Here is a 22,545-nt window from a genome sequence, read left to right on the forward strand (position 1 = left end):
CATCAAAATGTCTCGTTTAGAGTTCCACGGCTAAAAACAGCAGCATATAGGTATGGAACAACATGCATCCTCCTCTTGTATTCAAGTTCCTGCTGAGCTTGTGACAAGCACCACTAGTCCCTCCATTAGTCACTGAGGGGATTTTACCAGCTGTGTGGGTGGGACACGTGAGCTTTGTGATTCACAGACACATGTAGCCCACCTAGCACATGCATCCATGGCATTTGAAAATCGCCCAATTGACCACTTGCACGTGATAACAGCTTAAACACGTATTGATTCCTCTTTGTGCAGGTCTGCTACTTTGAACAACTGTGATTAAGCTAAAAGTGGTTCTGAGAGCTGTGAAAAACATTGGACACATGTAAATTGTAGGAAGCAACGTGATGTTCCTTTACGGCTACAACGACAATAGGGTTTGCTTTTTTGATTTAGTATAGTATGTAGACTTTTCCTAGTCAATCTGGACCATGTATAGCAACTTTGCATTTTAAAGTATAACAGAGGTCTTAAAGGAATAGCTCACCAAAAAAATGGAAATTTGCTGAAAATTCAAGAGATTTTCTTAATCAAAACAGATTTGGAGAAAGTTAACATTACATCACTTGATCACCAGTGGATCATCTGCAGTGAATGGGTGCCGTCAGATTCAGAGTCCAAACAGCTCATAAAAACATCACAGTAATCCACACGACTCCAGTCCATCAATTACTGTAACAAACGGTTGCTAAAATACGAGCACTTTATCCATAATATTGCTGTCCGAAATGAAAAAGTCATATCTGTCTGAATCAGGAGAGAAATATGAACAGATCAAGCACCGTTCAGAAGAAGCAACAGTTTAAATTTAAAAGTCTTTGTTTCTTACAAACATGCAGCTTTTCACTTTACAAGATGTTAATTGATGGACTGGAGACATATGGATTACTTGTGGATTACTGTGATGCTTTTATCAGCTGTTTGGACTCTCATTCTGATGGCACCCATTCACTGCAGAGGATCCATTAGTGAGCAAGTGATGCAATGCTAAATTTCTCCAAATCTGTTCTGAGGAGGAAACAAACTGATCTTGGATAGGCCAAGTACATTTTCAGCAAGTTTACATTTTTGTGTAAACTATTCCTTTAATGCCACAGCAGCAAAAGAAAGTTTAATAGTAAAGTGTCATGTTCTTTGAGCTAGAGACTTACTAGTGTTGATGAGAAACTGGTTGGAGACGCCAGGATGGTCAACATCATGTATCGCACTAGCAAATATGGCAGCGAGAATTTCAAGGTCTGTAAACACAGCCTGAAAATAACAGACAGAAAAATTTTATAAAATCTCACATCGTAGTCCACTTTTTTAATACCCAACAATCAGAAGAAACAGCATTGCATACTGGGACAGCAGTATCATACCTCAAGGGCAGGGGTTGATAACAGGACGTGAGTGGACTGTGTGACATCAGCAGCGTGGATGTTGTTGTGATAGGCAACGTCAGCATGGTAATGGTCCTCTAAAGTCATCAGATAGGTGATAAACGTGTCGAGGGGAATTTTAAACGTCTTTAACAAGTCCCTCTCCTACAGAAAGACAACCCATATGATTTGTCCTTGTTAGCAGGAAAAGACATTAAAGCAAACTTGAGCTTGAGGGAACAAATATTGTAAAATGTACCTGGAATATTGTGTGCATCATAACCGTTAAAGGTCTGTTCCCAGAAAATTCTGACACTTTGAAGACATTAAGGCCCCATTTATTTACATCTTCAAGCTCCTGAAATGACACAAAGTGAAACGCATATAGTTTGATTTTCTTTATTTAAGTTTTATGTACATCTCTAATTTATAGCTGTTTTATTTTATACACTACCATTAAAAAATTTGAGGTTGGCAAGATTATGCTCACCAAAGCTACATTTATTATGTCAAGAATGCAGTAAAACAGTGATATTACAATTTAAAATAACTGTTTTCTATTTTTCTATTCCTGTGATGGCAAAGCTGCATTTTCAGCAGCCATAATTCCAGTCGTCAGTGTCACATGATCAAATTCAAGATGAAATCATAATATTATGCTGATTTAGTGCTCAAAAAACGATTTTATTTTTCTTATTATAAATGCTGAAAACAGTTGTGCCGCTTAATATTTTTGTGTAAACAGCGAGACATTTTTTCTGGATTCTCTGATGAACAGAAAGTTCAATATAACAGCATTTATTTAAAATAGAAACATTATAAGAAAAAAATAAAATTCCGAACAGCAGTGTATATTTTTTAATTCTTTTTTCATATATATTTTAAGATTACCTTGGCCAGCTCATCTTCTGTTTCAGTTTTAACTCCAAACCGAGGGATGTTAGAGTTGGTAAGGCTGGAACTGTGCGTTAACTTTTTTACACCACTAATCTGGGACATCGGCCTTTTCTTCTTCTCCTTGTCTTTCTGAGACTGGGGCGATGGCATTTCCACCTCGTGTTGCTTGTCTAGAGAAACAGAAAACGCTCATAGAAGGTTCTAGAAATTTTTCTAAAAGAATAGTGGGCTATGGTCATTTAATGGTCTCACTTGTGGCTGATTATTTAGCTAGCTACACGACCGTCAGGCTATAGAGCTCCTTTTGACCTGCTTTTTGCTCATAATCAGCACTTCAGTTGTCCTAGTTCTCGGAGTTTCCCCAATAATTTCACACAGCTGCCCTCCTCCAGTCAAAATCATTTGACTCATTTGTTCATTTAAAAATGCTGTGCATGTTGCCACATAACATTATAGTTGTGTTCTACACTCAATGTATGTAAACATCCATATTTGATTTTTATTATGGTTTTTGAGGGACACTCACCTAAGAATGTACTGGAGATGAACTCAGACACCTGGTTACCAGATCGGCTCATCTCTGAGAGGTGAGTCAATTCTCTGTTCAACATCCTCTTGAACTGTTGAGAGATAAACAAACAAGGAAAATTATTATTATTATTTTTATAGATTTAGACATATTTTGTGTGAAAAATGCCTGTTTTTTGAGTATCCATAATTATGAAAAAAAAAAAAAAAAAAATCAAAGTAAAAATATCTAGTGTGGAGGTGTTGTGTAACATTTTAGCACCATTATCCAAACACCCCCTCTTTTATTCACTGCTCTAGACACCATTTTACTTTTTTTAATCATTTAATGGGTTTTCCGTGGTCAGCTGTGTCGCTATCTGTTGGCAGATACACCATGGTTTCAAGGCCGAGTCCTCCAAACAACCCAAAACATATGAATCCTCTCACACTGTTGAGAATGTCAGGTCAAAACGACCTGCTGGATCACACCAGATAGACACCACAAAACAAAATACCTTTTTCCCCGTTTCTAACAAGATTTGCAGACACCAGCTAGAGATGAAAAGCACCGCATGCTCAAAAATAAACTTGCTAATGTGCGCAAACAAACAACTAAAACAGCCCAGCGACAGCACATGATGTGCTGGTGCTTTTTATAGTAGTTTGGTTCAAATAGTGATACATCCTGAACGAAAATAGGAAAGCAAAAACTAACGACAAGGCATAGAATAGAAATTTAAAAAAGGAACATTTCGGTTTTTAAGCACTGTAATTATGATGAAATGCTGATTTTAAAAATATATATAATCTAATCAAAGAATACAAAATGCCATTAACAAATCCATTCATTTAGATACCTGTCGTTAGAGATCATGTTTCTTTATGCAACCTTTGTTCTTTATGTAACCACATACTGAACACCAGTAATAAACAACAGCACACATTCCAATATAAGAATACAGTATTTCATGATTAATTATCTTACCTTAATGTATCCCCAAGAAACTGACAGCAAATAATTTGCCTCAGGCATTTTGAATGAGTAAGTCCAGATAGCAGATGAGATTAGAAAACACTGGCTGATAGGCAAGATGAACAAAAACAGCTCAGCGAGAGGATCTCAAAGCTCCATTTATTTTGTAATCCCCCTGAACTAAGGTTATGATATTACACTAAACACCATCTGAAAAGTCCAGAAATTCCAAGGCATTTCTTGTGATGGCCGACTCCATTGTTAAAAAACCTGGCAAGATTCCATCTAAGACAGAGGCGTGAAGAAGCCACGGCATTGTCTGACAGCATCTATCCGTGAGCTGCACACTCAAACCAAATAGACTGAAAAATGTCTGCGCCTTGGAAGGAAAATATGCCCAGTTAACAGCTTCCGAATAAGGCTGCGTTTCACACAATCATTCAGGTGAGAGTCTCTGACTGCAGCCCTGCCAATCAGGCGGTTCCTCCAGATTAGAATGAGCTCATCACTGCAGCCGATTGGCCGAGCTGAGCTTGCATGTAAATCCTCTGGGAGTGCTTTCCTCCTCAGGACCCCTCCCACTTCACCCTCTAGATGTCTGCAGCTCAGTTGGAGGATGTGTTTCTTTGTACGAGAGCTCTTTAATACAGCAGATAGCTCCCCAAAAGGGCACACAATCATTATGTGTGGTTTGGATTAATGCTTGTTCACGTCATGTTTGAATATGCGCATATGTGTGTGGACAGATGCGGGTGTATGTGTGGAAGGGTGAGGTAATCTTCATGACATGACGTGAGGTTTGGAAGTGGACATTGTGTCAGCCAGACTCATAAAATATTCAGTGAAGTTCATTCACATAAATCCACAGAGGGGAGTCAATGGAGAACATATGTCATATGAACAAGAACAAAACAAACCGATGACGGCTTGCTAGATTTGTCCTGGTAAATTGTTAATGAGCCCTTGAATAAAGCAAAAACTATGCCGGGAAATTTGCCATTTTATTCTTTTACTGATTGTAACTGGGGCTAAACAAAAAAGTTTTTCCACTAAAAAAAGTAGTTTAGACTTTTTACTAGCCCTGCCCTATGGTAAGACCATTAAAAGTGACACCTGTAATATTAAATTTAATAAAAATAAAATATATATGTAAGTAAATAATAAAATTATATTAAATTTAATTGTCATGGAGCAAATAAAAAAAATTGTATATGCATATATAAACATTTACAAATGCACAAGTTTTTAATTTGCTCCATGACTGCAATAAACATTGCAATGCATCTACCTATTCTTGCATATTTATCAGCAGAATTCTGTCAAATTGGCAAATTCACTTATTTTTGCAAAGCAAAAAAAACAAAACAAAAAAAAAAACCTAAAAACTAAAATTTAGGTATTTTATGCACTGTAATTATAAAATATGCATTTTAAACATATACATTAAGAATACAAAAATGCAAATATATATGATGGCTATATACATCATAATGCTTCTTTCTATTCTTGCATATTTCTATCAGCAGAATTCTGTCAAATTTGCAAAAATTCAGTCAGATTAGCAAAATACTAACATTTTCAAGTCATAAAAAAATATAGGCAATATAACTTAAATATATGGTCAGGGCCTGAAGTATTTAGCCAAATATACGATCATTGTGAAATAGACTTCCAATGACCTACTATCCAAAACCACACTGTACCCAGAGAGCAAGTGACTAAAAAAGTACCTGTAGGCCTCGTACATTTTTAGAAACATGTCACTGAGGTATTGTACCAAAACCTGTCTTTACACTGAGCTGGACAGAGCCGGTGGCAGAAATACGTACTGCATGGCAGCAAATAAAGAGCTGAGGCAGTGGAGCTGACAGAACATGGTCAGGGATTATTTCACACTTCTGGTCCCTGTGTACCACTAGTGGGATGCGGAGTAATTTGCAGCTTTACTGGAGCAGATGAGCCGACGGTAATAGGCTGTTGCGGGTCCGTGCGGACAGAGGTGACTGTGTTTCTATTGTTGGAACATCTAGAGGGTGTTAAAACACATCTCCCAGCAAAAAATGGAAAGATATCACACAATCTGTAGCTGTGATTCCTTGAAAATGTGTTTTCTGGGACAGAGGCCTAAATAATGATTTGTTCCTGAATCCATCCCTCTAGTTTAATAATATGCCTTGTAGATCAAAAGCAACGTTCATTCATTATTTCTTCTGAACTTGCAAGGGATTTGATGACGTCTATAAATAGTGAGCTCAAAATAACAATGTTGAGTTCAAAATGACATAATTCTTATTCTAATATTAACTCCACATATACTATTTCAGCAGACTAAATAGCAACAACGTAGCCATTGAGCACTCTTTGATGAACTACAATGATACATAAGTTTTCAGACCTCTCCAATATCCATAACACGCATACAGCTTTGAAAAAAGGGCATTTCTCAGATGCAATTCAGATGAGCAAATAATCAACAATACACAAATAAAACAAATTCAATATTACAAAATACCAGATCAGATAGCATGTAAACTGTACATTTTCCTAAAGTGACACTGTCCAACAGTTACAGGAAAGCAGGTTAAATGAAATCAAAAGTAATCAAAATGAGCTTACAGTAAAATGACTTGAAACACAAAATCATCCAATAAAAATGACTATTATTAATATGAACTAACCAAAAAATTGCACGAAATTAAAATAATAATAATAATAATAATAATAATAATAATAATAAAATTAAAAACAAAGCAGCATTATTTTGACTTTGAACCAACTTGGTTGTAGTAGTATATAGTTAATATAATAGTGTTTAATATAACAGATAAACATACTATCAATAGAAATAATATATATTATATAAAAAGATAGAACATTTAAAGTTATTAAATAATATTTTACATGATAATAAAAATTATATTTTTAAAACAGTAATATATTTTATTACAATTAAATATATATATTTTAATATATATTATATATAACGATAATGATATAATGATGTTATATATGTATGTGTGTATATATGTGTGTGTCTGTGTATACACACACACACACATATATATATATATATATATAAAACATCATTATTTGTTGATAGCATAAGGTCACATGGAAATATGTAGCCTTGAAATATTTAATACAAATGATGTACCTGAACTGCTTTGCTACCCAGATATCACTGCTTGATCAAAAAGGTGCAGTTCTGCTTGAAACTCTGTCTTTCAAATTAATCCCTATAGCTAAAAAAAAAAAATTACATTTTAGAGTTATAAAACAGATCTAAATTGAATTCTTATGGTGAAACATATGTTTTTCTGTCATTGAAATGGAAGATGTATTCAAGCACTCAGGCTGATATGAACACTGACTGCTAATAAATCATAAAAACAATGGCAGCTGGACATCTCCACACAACCGCTAAAAATGTTTTTCATAACAGTCTAGCTATTTCTGTTCTGAAACAACACGAAAACAGTGTTATTTTTAACAGTCCAGTAGGATATAACACTTGCGTGGCAAGTGTGAGGCAGTTTTATACGGGATACGCCACTATTGCTATTGAGCTAAAGCAACAAAGCAAACTGACAGGCCTTGTGCGTTTCCATGGATACTGGGTATTGAGGAGGGAAAGGGAGGAGGGGGGGTTCGGTCAAGTGAGACGTATGAAAATGTGAGTATTTGACGCTTCTATTACTTATGTCTGGTCACCTCTGTCAGACCTTTAGCCCGGTTGTCTAAGAAATATTAGAAGCATCTCAAATCTTGTTTTTTTTTTATAAGGTGTTGTGGCTGAGTGGACTAGACGGGATACACACTACAGGCTGATTAGCATGCTGTATGTGTACTGGGGCCTTGCTGGAGACTGTGAGCATGCTCAGTGCAGCCTGAATGACGATTCTGCTGCTGTTATTGCAAACAGTGCACTGCTTAAAAGACACCAAAGCATGACCATATAGTGACACTCAATGATCTAAATCATCTAAACAGTTTAGTCGTTTATTACATGAGCTGACTGCCGTTTTAGAATGTTAATCATCTCATGCTCATTTATAAATGAATGTACAATACTGACAAGGCTACAATCACAGTATGATCAAGTCTACCAGAATTCAACAAACAACAAAAAGCATTTGCAAGATCCTAAAATAGTCATTTGATCTTAAGGCACTTTATCACACTGTATATTGTGCACAAGTGCAAAATAATTCAGCATAAAATAAATTAAATAAAAAAATTTATGAATAAAAAAAAAGTTACAAGTCACAACATGTGCCCCATTTGTGACTGTGAGTGGAAATTGAAAACCCGAGACACAATAATTGCACTTCATCAACTTGCAGAACTATCCTAGGGAATCCTAAAAAGCAAAACAATAACCCAAGACGCCTAGATCTTCTTACCTTGTTGGATGCCATCTCGCTGACCGAATGCCTGGTTTGGAGGGTCTCAAGCTGGTCGAGGCACCAGTCCAGCTCCTCCAGGGTCTCTGTGGCCAGTTTCTGGTAGGCCTCCTCTGGAGGAAGAGAAGGAGGCAAGGAGTCAGATCTCAGATGCTTTAGGGGTCTAGCTGAGGCTCCCAGCAGAGGGCCCAAACTGCTGTAGACCGCCATGTTGGGATATCCCGACAGAACGCATGGGTGATTCTTCATGCTGTGCTGAAGCCCTCCACAGTGAATGATGGGGCCCCAAATCGAGCCAAAAAACAAGGTTTCCAAAAACACCGTAATCCAAACGAGGCACTGTAACGACCAGGAGTGGGAGTCAGATCTCGTGAGAAGCGGGGAACACTATATCCCTTACGAAAACATACAAAGGGGCCACACAAACCAACACTCACGCCGCTCACAAACAAAACGACAGTCACCGCAGAATCTATAGTCCTACATGTCGAGGAGCCCGGAGTCAAACCTCTCATCTCGGGACAGGAAGAATGTCATTGCTATGGGCAGGCCCATCTCTGCGTGACAGATGCCGGTCTACATCCAAGAAGCCGAGGAGCGTGCGGTGGCCCCTAGGAGCATGCGATCCAACCCATAACAAAGCATACAGGCATAGTGTCATAACAATAACACACACGTATACTCGCTCATACACGCATACGAGCACAAATGCAAACTGACGCCAACAGATGAGTGACTTGTCCCTGTTTCCAGTCTGCCGCAAAACAGAACAAAGGTGTTCGCATCTGCCTGCCCCCTTTTCTCAGAGCGGTGGATGCCCTGCACGAGCACGGGGCAGCCGTGGAGCGTCGCTAGCCGAACGTGAGCCGAGCTTCCTCTTGAAACAGAAGCCTAAAGCCTGCCAGTGCCGCTGCATGCAGGAGAGAGAGGACTTCAGCTAAAACCTGACATGAACTTTACAGGATTTGGAGCTGAGGAGCTCAGATCCTTCACAGCTGACAGTCTGAGAAAGGTTAGAGGTGTCCAATGTGCTTTTTGTTCTTGGAGAGGATGCTTTATGATTTAGGTTTATAAAGACTGCAAATAATTTAGTAATGAAATTGTGGTCAGCATTTCAATTTGCTGAGATGGTGCCATTCATAACATGCAAAACATCTGTTGCATGTGCATTTTCGAGAAAGGTTATTATGACCATATGAGGGCATAAAAATAAGTGAAACAAAATAACAAAAGACTTACAAAACAGACGTCAGTGCAGCTATGATAGAAATGTTGCACACTGGAAGCAACTATGAAAACAAAGCCAGACAGAATGTATGTGCCACATGTACACTCCTTTAACAAAGCATACATTATCTTATTCATTGCCTGTCTGTGTGTGTGTGTGTCTCTCTCTCTTTCTGCATGTGTGGTGAAGCACACAGGGCTGGGGTGCCACTTTCTCTGAAAGAGACTGCACTGACGTCAATGACATTCTTCTCGTGCTTAGCGCGACATCATACACCAGCCCATGAGAGGGCACTGGCTCCATAGACAGGAGAGCTGTGGCGAAAAGCTGGACTGGATTCCTCCAATCTGGGTCACAGGCTCTTGCTACCATGTCAGCAAGGAAATCCTCATCAAAACATTTGAGGATTTGTTCGGATACACTAGAAATCACAAAAAAACAACCTTAAAAAGGTAAAGATAAAAAAAAAAAAATAAAATAAAATCTTTATTCTCCAGTTGTGAGCAGAATTCGTGTAAATTGCAACTAGACTAAGGTTTTACTAAAATGCAACTGAATGCAAGTAAGATTATATATTTTTAAGTGAACAGTTTTTCTAGTTTTTTTTTTTTTTTAAATATTCATATGCATTTTCAGTGGAAAGGGTTTTCAAACGGCCATAATAGTGGGTCTGTAGAAAATTTCAAATGAAAAAAATAAAAGTCTGAAAATAAAAAAAGAGGCTTTAGACCAATATGTATGGTTAAAGGTTCTATATAAATACATTTAAATTATTAGAAGTGGTGCCTTGGCAACTAACTGTTTTATTTAAAGTACTAAAATTACTAAAACTAAATCTGAAATTAGTTAAATCTATATAGAAATATAAAAAAATCGAATCTAAAACTAATAAAAATGACAAAAGTACATATCAAAAATTGAAAGAAAAACTGAAAATATAAAAATAAAAGTGAATTTAAAATGTTAATAAATACTAAATTAGTATACAAATTACACCAATATGCATGATTAAAGGTGCTATATAAATACATTTAATTATTACTAATTCATTTGAATTAATAATTTTTTCTGGATAATATTTTAAGAATTCACAATGACAACAAACACCAATTATTATTATTTTTTAACAACATGTTGTCTTGATAACATGACACTTTTCTTAGACTTAAAATATATGGCTTTATATTTTAGGAAGCAGATTTTTCACAATTAGATCATATTTGGGTCCATATTTGATATCCCCTATTTCTATGGTGTTCTGGGTTGCTAGATGATTCCTTACTGGCCCAAAGTAAAAAAAGCCCACTTCCCTGTGGTATTCTGGTCTGTAAATATGGCTCTGGTCCCTGCTTCAATGCAAGTCTATTAATCACTTGTTTTATTGTCTGCGCAAGTCTGATCACACCTCTTCTTAACAAGCTGCATGATTTTAGGAATCATGCCATAGCAAGCCCCACTAATTAGTCATTTAGGTGGCACTTTTATCCACAGCGACGTCCAGCACACTTATTAGGAAGAGACAACATGAAGCTAAATGTCTTGCTTAAGGCTATAATGGTGATAGTTTACAGATCACGCCTTTCAGGGTTTTTAGCCTCCTGGTGACCAGGTCGTATCTTCAGCTGCAGGCGTCATCATCCTATTCCACATTAAGGTATATGGATATCTAGGCTATCCACACTCAACACCCACCAGGGTCTTCTGACAATTTTAGTGGTCACATGACATCTAAACTCAGCATGGGGAGTTAAATTGTATAATGTGTCCATCTGCTCACTGCCTCTAGTACAAATCAATATTATAAATCTATAACACTGGTGCTTTTTATCTCTGCAGCTGAACATTCTGCTCATGCTAAACATCCAGCAAGCGCTCTGTACTACAGTTCTGGGTCAAACACCTGCATCTCAAAACAAGCTTTTCTTTGCAAACCTTATAAATAGACCGCAAACAGAAGCTAATCAATACAGTGAGCAGTGCCTCATGATTATGGCAAAGACACTGTCACATCCCAGGATGCTCTATAAAGCATGAACAAACGATTAAAGTGAGTAAAAAGTATCGTTAAAGCTTTCATTTGGGCATAGAGGTTATTATGACATATTTAATTTTTCTTATCCGCTTCAGAGTACATGACATGCACACTGTGATATGTGATGTCTGGAGGTTGCCCTTATGCTGGTATAGACAAAACTGAAGGTGCCACACAAAGACAACATGATCCCTCATATCAGACAGTTCTCCACAAATTAAAACAACCCTTATCCTAAAATGAACAAATCGAAAAGCTCAGAGAAAGTGCTCTTTACAATATATCATATATCTAATCCAAATGTGAACTCAATGATAATTGATGATTTTGATAGCTGAAATAAAATAAAAATAAAAATTAGAAGCCGTGCCTCGGCAACTAACTGTTTTATTTAAAGTACTAAAATTACTAAAACTAAAACTGAAATAAAAATAAATTAAAAGCTACTATAGAAATATAAAAAGTTATTTAAAACTAATAAAAATGACAAAAGCACATCAAAAATTTAAGCAAAAACTGAAAATATAAAAATAAAAGTTAATTAAAAATGTTAACAAATACTATATCAGTATATAAACAATACTAAAATAACACTGCTGTTAAAATGGCATGGCAATATTTAAAATATAGTAAGTAATGGTACGACACCTGTGTAGGAGGTCTTTGTGATGGGAGGTGGGTTACACATGGGGGATCTCCTGGCAGAGAAAAAAAGGAAACAGAGAATGTGTCATTGTGTATGATGCAAACAAAAGTAAGACAGATTGACTGCTGTTACCAAACTTACAACATATACAAATTCTGTCAAGATTCAGTGTCATGATAAAAATGTGTGCATGTGAATATGTTAAACTGAAAGCACTCACTTGTTATTGGCCCTTTCTTGTTGTACATTTGTTAAAGCAGCAAAATTATTCCGGACAGTCCTTAAACTTGCCAGAACCTGAGAAAAGATGCATTAAAATGAGTTCGATTGTGTTTCATAATTTTTGAAATTTTGAAATATTGACGTATTTAATATTGCAATACCTGTGCAAAAGGGGTAACAATCATGTCATCACCGTGTCTGCAAAAAAGGACAAAATACTAATTACAACAGCACAAGCTTTTTATATTTATAGTTTTCCTTATTTGTCTATCCATTTATGAATAAACCATGAACATTAATAAAAAGAAGTGTATATGCCAATAAACCAGTTCTGCATTTAAGAGAGACATTTGCTCACATGTCACTGGCGATGGAGGAGTTTCTGGACATAGACTTCGGTGAGAGGTCATAGTCGCTGTCAGAGCGGTACAGGAAGGACTCTCTCCTCTGGCTGTGCACAAAGTTGGCCTGGAGGATGAGACCTGACCCCGGGCTCGCCATGGGATCCAGCGGACTACGTCCTGATGAGGTGCCATTGTCCACATCAAAACTGGGGAGACAAAACAACAGGACAGTTAGCACTGATGTTAAATGAGAAAACTGGAGGATGTTGGAGTAGCATATTACTCAGGCTGACAGAGTTAACAATTTCCAGTAATATGGGCAGTTTGTTGACAAATTTTTTTTTTTGGACAAATGTTTGCTATTTTCTACTATGAGCCTATAAAGGATATGTGTGTTAGGTTAGTTTTAAACAAATATTTTTATGGAAAAATAGCATAAATTGTCTTTGGTTTGGTAACTCCTAATAGTGACACAAGATACCTAGTGAGGATACAAGCAGTGTTTTTTCCTTGTCCAAATGAAAAATAAATTCCTGCTGTGGACAAAACTGTCATGTAATCAGATGTAATCAAATAATATAGATATGAAAAATGAAAAATAAACATAGAAATAAACATTAAAAAAGAAACGGTAACACTTTACAATAAGGTTCATTAGTTAACGTTAGTTAATAACATTAGTAAATATGAACTAAGAATGAACAATACTTCTACAGCATTTATTAATCTTAGTTAATGTTAATTTAAGCATTTACTAATGCATTATTAAAATCACAAGTTATGTTTGTTAACATTAGTTAATGCACTGTGAACTAACATTAATAAACAATGAACAACTGTATTTTCTTTAACATTAACAAAGATTAATAAATAGTGTAATAAATGCATTGTTCATTGTTTGTTCATGTTAGTTCACAGAGCATTAACTAATGTTAACTAACACAACTTGTGATTATAATAATGCATTAGTAAATGCTGAAATTAACAGTAAGATTAATAAATGCTGTAGAAGTATTGTTCCTTCTTAGTTCATGTTTACTAATGTTGTTAACGTTAACTAATAAACCTTATTGTAAAGTGTTACCAAAGAAACCAACAAAAAACGGTAACACTTTACAATAAGGTGTCATTTGTTAACATTATTTAATGTATTAACTAACATGAACAAACAATGATCAATACATTTATTACACTATTTATTCATCTTTATTAACGTTAGTTAATGAAAATAGAGTTGTTCATTGTTAGTTCATGTAAGTTCGTAGTGCATTAACTAATGTTAACAAACAACTTGTGATTTTAATAATGCATTAGTAAATGCTGAAATTAACATTAAGATTAATACATGTTGTAGAAGTATTGTTCATTCGTAGTTCATGTTAATGTTGTTAACTAATGTTAACTAATGAACCTTATTGTAAAGTGTTACACAAAAACCAACAAACACAAAACAAAAAACATACACAAAAACAAATAAACAAAGCAAAAAAAATAGAATAAAACAATTAAAAATCCAACAAAACAAAAATATAGAAGTTTATCAAATAATATAGACATGAAAAATAACCATAGAAATAAACATAAAAAATAAACAAAACAAAAACCAACAAACAAACACAAAACAAAAAAAATATCAAAAAATATACACAAAAAACAAATATTTAACAAATAAATAAAAAAAAAGAAAAAGAAAAAAAATTAGAAAAATAAAACAATTAAAAATAAAACAAAACAAAAACACACACAAACCAAAAAATAAAGTAAAACTTAAATTTGATCCAAAGTAATGTGACTAACATATTTAAATACATATTTATTAAGGTCGTAGTATTGTAGAGCAAAAAGAAAAAACATTAAAAAAAACAATTCATCCAGAAAAAGTCCCAATTTAGAGGGCTTCCCCAGCCCAGTGGGAGCGCCGTCCTTAACCTTCATCTCCCTAGACCTTAGATCTACCTAACTGTGCTTACAACAAGCTGACCCATAATCCCCGGGGAGCATTAATATAATTGCTCTGCCCTGGGTATTTTCCTGACGCGAACGGTGACGTGGCTGTACGTCTTATTCTCGCTTAGCCACCATCATCACCTCCATGCAGGCTCACATCTGAGACGAATAACGTGGTGCGGATGGATAAATCCATATTAGTGGTTCAGTCTGCACCTTGGTGACTTCAGCAGACTGTACTGTCTCACACATAAAGGGCCAATGATTCATGACCCACGTAAAACGGGGGATTGAGTTTTGTTTTGACTGAGAACAAATATGTCAGCAACAACAAAACTCATGCACAGTGTGAGGAGAAAACAGAATTTGGAGTTTGTGTCCTGTGCTTTTTCAACCCAACACGTTATGGCATTTGACTTTATTTTTGTGTTTCATTGAGAACTGACTTATTCGCAGTTAAAATTAAAGCTGGCGATGAGAGGCCCGCTGATGTGCTGCCCTCATCTCTCTTGGGTCATATCACAGGAATGCACCGGCTTACCGTCTCACACACTCTCAACTCTGCACATGCATTATGAATGAGACTGTTCTCCTTTTACTGTAAACCACACAAAAGCACTGATGCTTACGCTACAAAGGAAAATATGGGCTCTCATAATAACCATAAATAAATCAACAAGCATGAAAATGAAAATGCCTCACTGATTCTAGAAAGATGGGACAAAACATCTCCAGTGATTAGTTTTGAAAACAGCAACATTTCTACTTTTTGAGATTAATCTCAGATTATCACTAGAACCTTCATAATATAAATATTCAATTCCTTTTTACATGCTCTTTATTTTATGAAATTATAATATTACCACTCACTGCCCATAAAACCACCTGCGCTCAGACCACAAAATATTTTACAGAAAATATATTAAATATAACAAAACCTATATTTACACCACTCCCATCCTCTCCCCTTCCTCCTCGTCTTCACATTGCTAGTGCTCTAATTTCACTCCCCTAATTTCCCTCCATCAAATAAACAGTATGTGAAGGTCTCCATCTGTTCCCTGTACAAAGATCACTGCCTGCTTAAACTACACTTAACATACAAACACACACAAGTGCTCACACACCAACACATTTTATAGGTCCAAAAGCACAGCGCTGTGTATACTTTTGAGGGTAATTATCTTGAAGTGTTATTGTTCCTGATATACAAAAACTTCGTAATTAATTCACACGACACAAACACAGAAAACCATGGAACAATGGAAACATAAGAAACTTGTTATATAGAGCAACACACAACACATTTCTAGTAGCTTTAACTCGGTGTCAGATAAAAACCTCTACCACATTAATCTTGTGAGAAACATTTCTGTTGCACTCCTAAACGTCAAAATATTTCAAAAACACCAAGTTGTAGTGTTAACCACAGTTTAGTTTACCTGAGAGGTTAGTAGAAGTCTGAATTTAATCCCTAATTACTTTTTTGCTGGAATTGGACAAAAACTCTAAGCTCTTTAGACGTCAAACAGTGCTCTGTGACGCAACACACATGATACATTAAACAATCATTTCTAGATAATCATAATGACTTCCAGTTATTTGAAAGCATGATGGAGCAGGCTGGGTGAAATCTCTCCAGACACCACTGATATTATCAAAGCATGCAAGCAGAAATGACTTCTGAACTTCTAGAGAATTTACTGTACACCAGTTAACTTTCATCATATAACATTAACAGAGGACTCAAAAAGTATTCGGACACTTAAGGCACAAAAATATATGAATGTCATAGGGACAAGCAAAATATTCCACAAAAAGAAGTTATTTTAAAGTAATCAAATTTTATTGTTAAACTAATAAAAGTATGTAGATTAGTTGAAAATGTATAAATTATAATTATGATAAATATAAAAAGTAAATAATACAAACTGAATTAAAAAAATAACTTTCTAATTGTCAAATGGAGCATGTCCATAGTTCATGTGCTGAACTACATCTGTGGTTACATTTTTCTGCACCTGTGTGAAGTGACTTCATATATCCCCTAAAATTAGACCGGTTTATAAATAAATAGTAAAAATAGCACAAAAAAGTTAGAAGTTAAAGCTAGTTCTGAGAAAATCTCTAGAATAATTAGTTTGCAGATGGGACTAGGTTTGACTTTTTGGGGTCACTGTATGTTTTCTGTTTAAAGGGGTGTATGGATTTTGGTTTCTTCATGAGTTGCTTATAAAGAGAGTTATTTTGCTTTATAGACAAGGAAGATAAAAAGCAGAATGATTTAGAACATGTTTTAACATCACTTAAAATCAAGATGCATATAAACCAAAGTGATTTGCTATACAGATACCTAAAACAATCACAATACGGGGTGTTCTTCCACAAACAACAAGAACAACTATGGACGGTGTGCCAATCCATTTAATGTTACTTTAGTGAAAGGATTAAATATGTCTGTCCCTTAAAATAACCAAAGGGATAATTACAGTAGCTGCAATCGCTACTATGCTATCTATGGCATCAGATGTTCAACTGGCTAGCTCTATTGTTGTGGACACCCTGCCCAATCCCTTTGCCCATGCAGTTTAAGCCACTTTAATTGAGACTGGCTGTTCCCCAACTAACTGTTTTTGGTACTAAACCAATCTTTTCCAATTAGAATGGTAGTCAACAATAACAATGCTAAGAGTTCACAGAGTTCTCAAAGGAGCTTAAATTATACTTTGAGTACTAATATTTATAATAAAAGAAAATGACAACAGAAACGACTTGCTCAGTCTTGTGAAATGTAAACCATATGCAAAACATTTCTGTTAACTGATATTAAAAAAAAACATAAGTGGGAAAAACAGAAACTAAACCTAAATACATATTTATGATTCTAAAACTGAAGAAAAAGAAATGAGTCATCCGCAATGTTAAATTTTTGTCAATGTGTAGTGTGTATGCTTGGGCATAAAACGATCTACAAAGTTACAAATCTCAAAGTCCAAAACTACAATGAACAGCTCGTTTGGACTACAAAGTTGTTTTCCTGTATTTGTGATATCACAAAGTGGTCCATTTTCGAATGGTTGGCTGGTGGGGAGAATGCTTGGTTGAGCACTGCACGTTTCAAAATCGAAACCCGGTGCGGGTGTTTTTATATCACTGTATTTCTGAAGGAAACCAACTCGCTTCAGAAAATTTTGGATGTCATTTTCATTTCATCTTGCATGTAATGTCTGATAAAACAGCGTTTGTGAGTGGAGCTCTGTTTTTTGTTTACAGCGTTACTAGGGAAACCTCGATCTCTCCCACTCCAACAACGCCTCACGCTGGCAGATAATTCATTTGCATATATATGGCGCCACAAATAGTGTAACTCCGTGGGACTATGGTATAAATGAATTCAACTGTATAACAGTTTCACTGCAATTCATGTTATAATGTTATAGTTAAAGAACAATAAACATAATACATATTACCGTTGCACTTATCTGTACATAGTAAATGCAGTTATTTTTAAGCTGTTGTTGACATCCTATCTAAAATGTGATTTAGCCAAAAAAAACAACAACAAAAAACAAAAACAATAACGTTACCACTTTAATATGTCTTGCAATATCCGTGCGTGCAAAGGTTCTGCACGATACTCTTGTTCAATATTCTCGGGGTCTGAATCCAGCTCAAATTGATATGGCAATATTGACAAACTTGTTATTTTGGCAAGGGCGGGCAGTACTGAAACACCGTCTAAGCTGTTCGCCAATCACAACACACTGGTACAGCTAACCAATCACAACACATTTAGTTTTTCGGATGGCGGGCCTTCATCAAACCCGTAATTAATCGAGCTGTTTGTGCCAGGCTGGGGAGAAAGGTATTGTAATAATGTAAATTATGTGAAAAATAAAGCGATTTTCGAACCACCAAGCATGAGAGCATGTTCTAGTTCAAAACAAAATCAAGACTTTGTAAAAGAGCATAATAGGACCCCTTTAAAGGTTCATCGCTAATGAACTGGTACATGACTGCCTGCCCTCCTAAGCTCTATTTAATGGCATGTGGTCCATTAGAGCATAAGAGAAGAACAAAAAAAGCACAGGAAATATGGAGCCTGACCCAGGGACATTCAGAAAGTAGAACCCGATGGTTCGAGACCACATGCAAAGAGAATGTAGAAGACATTGTTTTCTGGTGATCACATGAGGCTGTTCCCAAAACTGCTGGTTTTCTTGTCAATCATGAGACGGAACAGGAATATGCTCAAAATAGACAAATAAAAGAGATGCACAGATAAAAATAGCAGGCAGGAATAATTCATGAATCAAATCAAGCTCTGTCAAAAGCAGAAAAATAACTGTTGTTAAAATTACCATGCTCTAAAATAAGTAAAGGAAATATGGGAAAGTGAATCAGTTAGTCAAAGCAGCAACGTTTTGGGAGTGACATTGTTTAGTTGAGTTCTGAAATTAAAATTCTCTGAACAATCAAATGAAGAAAAAACATTTCCTTAAAAATAAAAAATAAAAATATTCATTAAAAAAATTTTGGTCATTTATTTTGAGCAACTTAAAATATTAAACAACAAGAAATTACAATGTCAAGTTTGGTGGTGAGGGTCAAACACTTAAACGCTTGCTCTAGAATAATTAGTATTTTGGTGATATCATGGGGATAACATGATAACATGAATATGTTTTGTTGAGAAATAATAGATGTTTTAGCTCTGTAGTGTTTTTGATTATATTTTGTAGAGTTTTAGATTATATTTTGTGTTTGTGTTATGTTTCAAGTCACCTCTGGGGTGATTAGTGTTCTCTTCAGTGAGTTTTTTCCATTATCACAAATATTAAAACTTACTTTGGTATAGAAGTAACTCTTTATAACCTTTTCAGTTAGCTCAACAAACTGAAACACAAGTTAGACAAATTAAGAAAGGTCTACATCACTATTATATCAAGACTTATATTTACCTAAAATGCAAGGTGATTGACCGTGGATCTATAAGTAAAAAAACATTTTAAATTTTGAGTTTATTGAACATATGTTTGATGAAAGCACAAACAAACTTTTAAGTGTTAAGCAGATAAAATTTTTTCCACAAGCTGAGTAAACTCAAAAAAATTTTTAAGTTCTCTCAATTTCAAATTTTTTACAGTGTACGTCAATTATTTGAGTTATTTGAGTCTTAAAAAGTGGTTGTCACCTCTATAAATAACTTATAAAATCTTTATGTACAGAATGAAATTAACAGAAAAAAAGTGAAAGCCATATTTAGTGACTGCTGCTGCCAACAGAAACATGTGCTCACGTTAACACACACTTCCACGGAATGCAAATATTGCACTTTGCCACATAAAAACCGTTGTAATTGGATGGCTCTTGATGTGTTTATCTAACAAGATGCTATAATGTGTCGGTGATGTCAAAGCTTAAACGACAGGAGAGAAAATGGGCCATCTATTCCATCAGATTAGGTGTCATACAAAATAACAAATCCGCAAACCGCATAGAGACACAAATACACACAGATTAAAACACACTCCACGAGCTGGAAGATGTATTTAAGTTGGAAATTAGAAACGTCTATTGAGATCGCTAATGAAAAGCCCATTTAACTGGTTTGATTTGCGTGCATAATATAACCGCACAGTAGGTAAATTCAAATGATGGTAATATTTTATTAGACTAGCCCAAATGACAATAGTATGAATGACAGGATGAGAGGGCAACTATCACTTAATGATTGGTGTGTATGACATGCGTTGAGTCACTGTCCTGCATTACAATACAGCAAAATAAACAGGAACCGCAGACAATAGGGTCAATATATGAGGTGAAGGAAACACATACTGACACACACACGTCGCCCTGTACACTGATGACATCAATAAGATGTCAGTGAGATTTCCTACTGACATCTTAACCTTTTCACACACACACACACACACACACACAAACTTAAACATTCTGAAAGCAAGTCCGTGTTTGTTTAGCTGAGATCCGTTATTCATGGACATGGAATGGAGCATTCCACGAGCAAAGGGGGGTTGTAACCTGTCGCTTTTTTTGCTAGCCTACTTTATAAACATCGGACACAAACAACAGAATTATGCACCAAAATAATCCTGTGAATCATCAATATGCAATATCTCAGAGTTTGCAATGATGGATGACTGCTCAGTAATTCTTCACACACACATTGCATTTAAACAGACTCAAAACTGTTGTACCAAAATAATCAGTTCAATCACAAACAATCACTTGCTTCTAAAATAAGCAAATACAAATGGAGAACAAGATGGGACAAGAGAAACAAGCGTGAGGTATCTGCCCTCTGGCACTGCTTGCAAATATGCTGCAATCCAGCAGCAGCCTTCTCATGTGGAAGTATCAGACCGCCTTTTGCCATTTTATTATTTTTTAAGGTGATTGCACAAACGTATTGGATAAAGTATTGGTCGACATACTTTTTTTTTTCAGTTCAATTAAAATGAGTAGAATGAGCAAGTTTTATAACATATCTAATCATGTTCATTATACAAAATGCATGTATTTTCATCTTTAATACACATTTGCATCTACAACAGGTGGTAACAGCATAAAAACAATTGCAGCTCTTACAACTCAAATAATTGAAATCTTTTTATTTATATACTTAAATATTATTTAATTAGAATATATAATAATTTAATTAGAATATTCAGGTGAAAAGTCAATGGCTCCCAAAATGCACTATGCCAAAACATTTTCTCTGATTGAATTTATTGACCGAAGTTTATTCAAACCATTTATATTTAACTTGAATAATATATAAAGTGTGTTTTAATATATATTTTCATATTTGATGGTGTAAACATTGGATAAAGTATATTTTTATATTTTTGTATGTAGAAAAACTAATTATTTCAGTAAAATAAAAAACACAAAGTAATAAACAAAAATTTGATGACGTAAAACTGACTTGTTGGGTCCAAATCTTCTCTACACTTATTTGACAAGCAGGCAACATAATGCATCAAAGAATGTTTAAATCTATCCCCCAGTTACACTTTAACAAGTCAGTGTGAGACAGAGTAAATGAAAAACTCAAGAGGAAGAGTACTAGTGAAATAGAATGTAAATAAAAGACAAATTCCTTAGGTAGAGTGAAACTCAATTTGTGGAAGATAAGCGGAAAAACAAATAGGTTTAATACTTAAGAGGAAGCAGAGAGTTGCACAATAAGTTAAAAAGAGATATGGAATTGATGTAAGAGAGGAGAAGGAAACAGCAAGCACGGGGTAATAGGTTAAGGGAGGCAGAAGGAGATAGGCAAGAAGTTCTCCTTTACCCGTCTGTGTTCTTAAGTGAACTGGTGGAGCGAGACCGGGGCTTCATGATAATGCTCATTCTGGACGTGGATTTCCCTCTGCTAGCGGCTACAGCTAATCCCAGCAGTGTGTGTTTGTTTTCAGTCCTCACATGTGTCTTCAAAGCGTGAACATGACTCGGTCGAGACGGCCCTGCCTCTGTTTGGTCCACTGACAGGAGCCCCTCGTGTCCCGGGACTCTCAAACTGACCGGACAGACGTTCCAGTGTTTCTGTCACTCGGCTGCTATAATTCGAGACAATCCGTCTCTCCCCCACTCGCTCTCTCTCCTGAAACTCCCACCCTGTGTACTTTCCTCCCTCCCTCCCTTCCTGGCTGGCTGCAGGGCTCACTGCTTGGACTCATGTAGTAATGACGTAGTCGGGGGTAGGGCCCTCCTCATGTTTGATATGACTGAATGGAGGAGGCAACTTAACACCTCAACTTGTGAGGTTTCAGATGACAGGGAAAAATTAAAGGTAAGGGATCCCAACGGATGGGAAGGAGTTGCCCGGTAGTATAAATTCACACTGAGTCAAAAGATTTAGTGTGAAACTGCACATCCTGTGAAGCCTGGAATTTCAAAACCACTTCATCCGCACA

The 22,545-nt window shown here is 35.8% G+C and overlaps 1 protein-coding gene across 11 annotated transcripts in view; it reads right to left on the minus strand.

The window, feature by feature from the left end:
- Positions 1-22,545, minus strand: part of LOC131546128 (cAMP-specific 3',5'-cyclic phosphodiesterase 4D-like) — a 143,816-nt gene that overhangs the window by 4,097 nt on the left and 117,174 nt on the right. For 9 of the 11 annotated variants that reach the window (XM_058785469.1, XM_058785467.1, XM_058785468.1 and 6 more), the window contains 10 exons: positions 12,670-12,861; positions 12,473-12,509; positions 12,310-12,386; positions 12,092-12,141; positions 8,184-8,296; positions 2,824-2,917; positions 2,292-2,467; positions 1,660-1,758; positions 1,401-1,565; positions 1,191-1,290 (listed from right to left, as the gene is read on the minus strand). In XM_058785469.1, coding sequence (XP_058641452.1) covers positions 1,191-1,290; positions 1,401-1,565; positions 1,660-1,758; positions 2,292-2,467; positions 2,824-2,917; positions 8,184-8,296; positions 12,092-12,141; positions 12,310-12,386; positions 12,473-12,509; positions 12,670-12,861 — 1,103 coding nt within the window. Of the gene's footprint in view, positions 1-1,190; positions 1,291-1,400; positions 1,566-1,659; positions 1,759-2,291; positions 2,468-2,823; positions 2,918-8,183; positions 8,297-12,091; positions 12,142-12,309; positions 12,387-12,472; positions 12,510-12,669; positions 12,862-21,923; positions 22,189-22,545 lie in introns of those variants that run through there. The other 2 variants (XM_058785473.1, XM_058785476.1) reach the window with 2 other exon arrangements.

Source organism: Onychostoma macrolepis, chromosome 08, assembly GCF_012432095.1.
Source record: "Onychostoma macrolepis isolate SWU-2019 chromosome 08, ASM1243209v1, whole genome shotgun sequence".
In the NCBI taxonomy this organism is placed as follows: domain Eukaryota; kingdom Metazoa; phylum Chordata; class Actinopteri; order Cypriniformes; family Cyprinidae; genus Onychostoma; species Onychostoma macrolepis.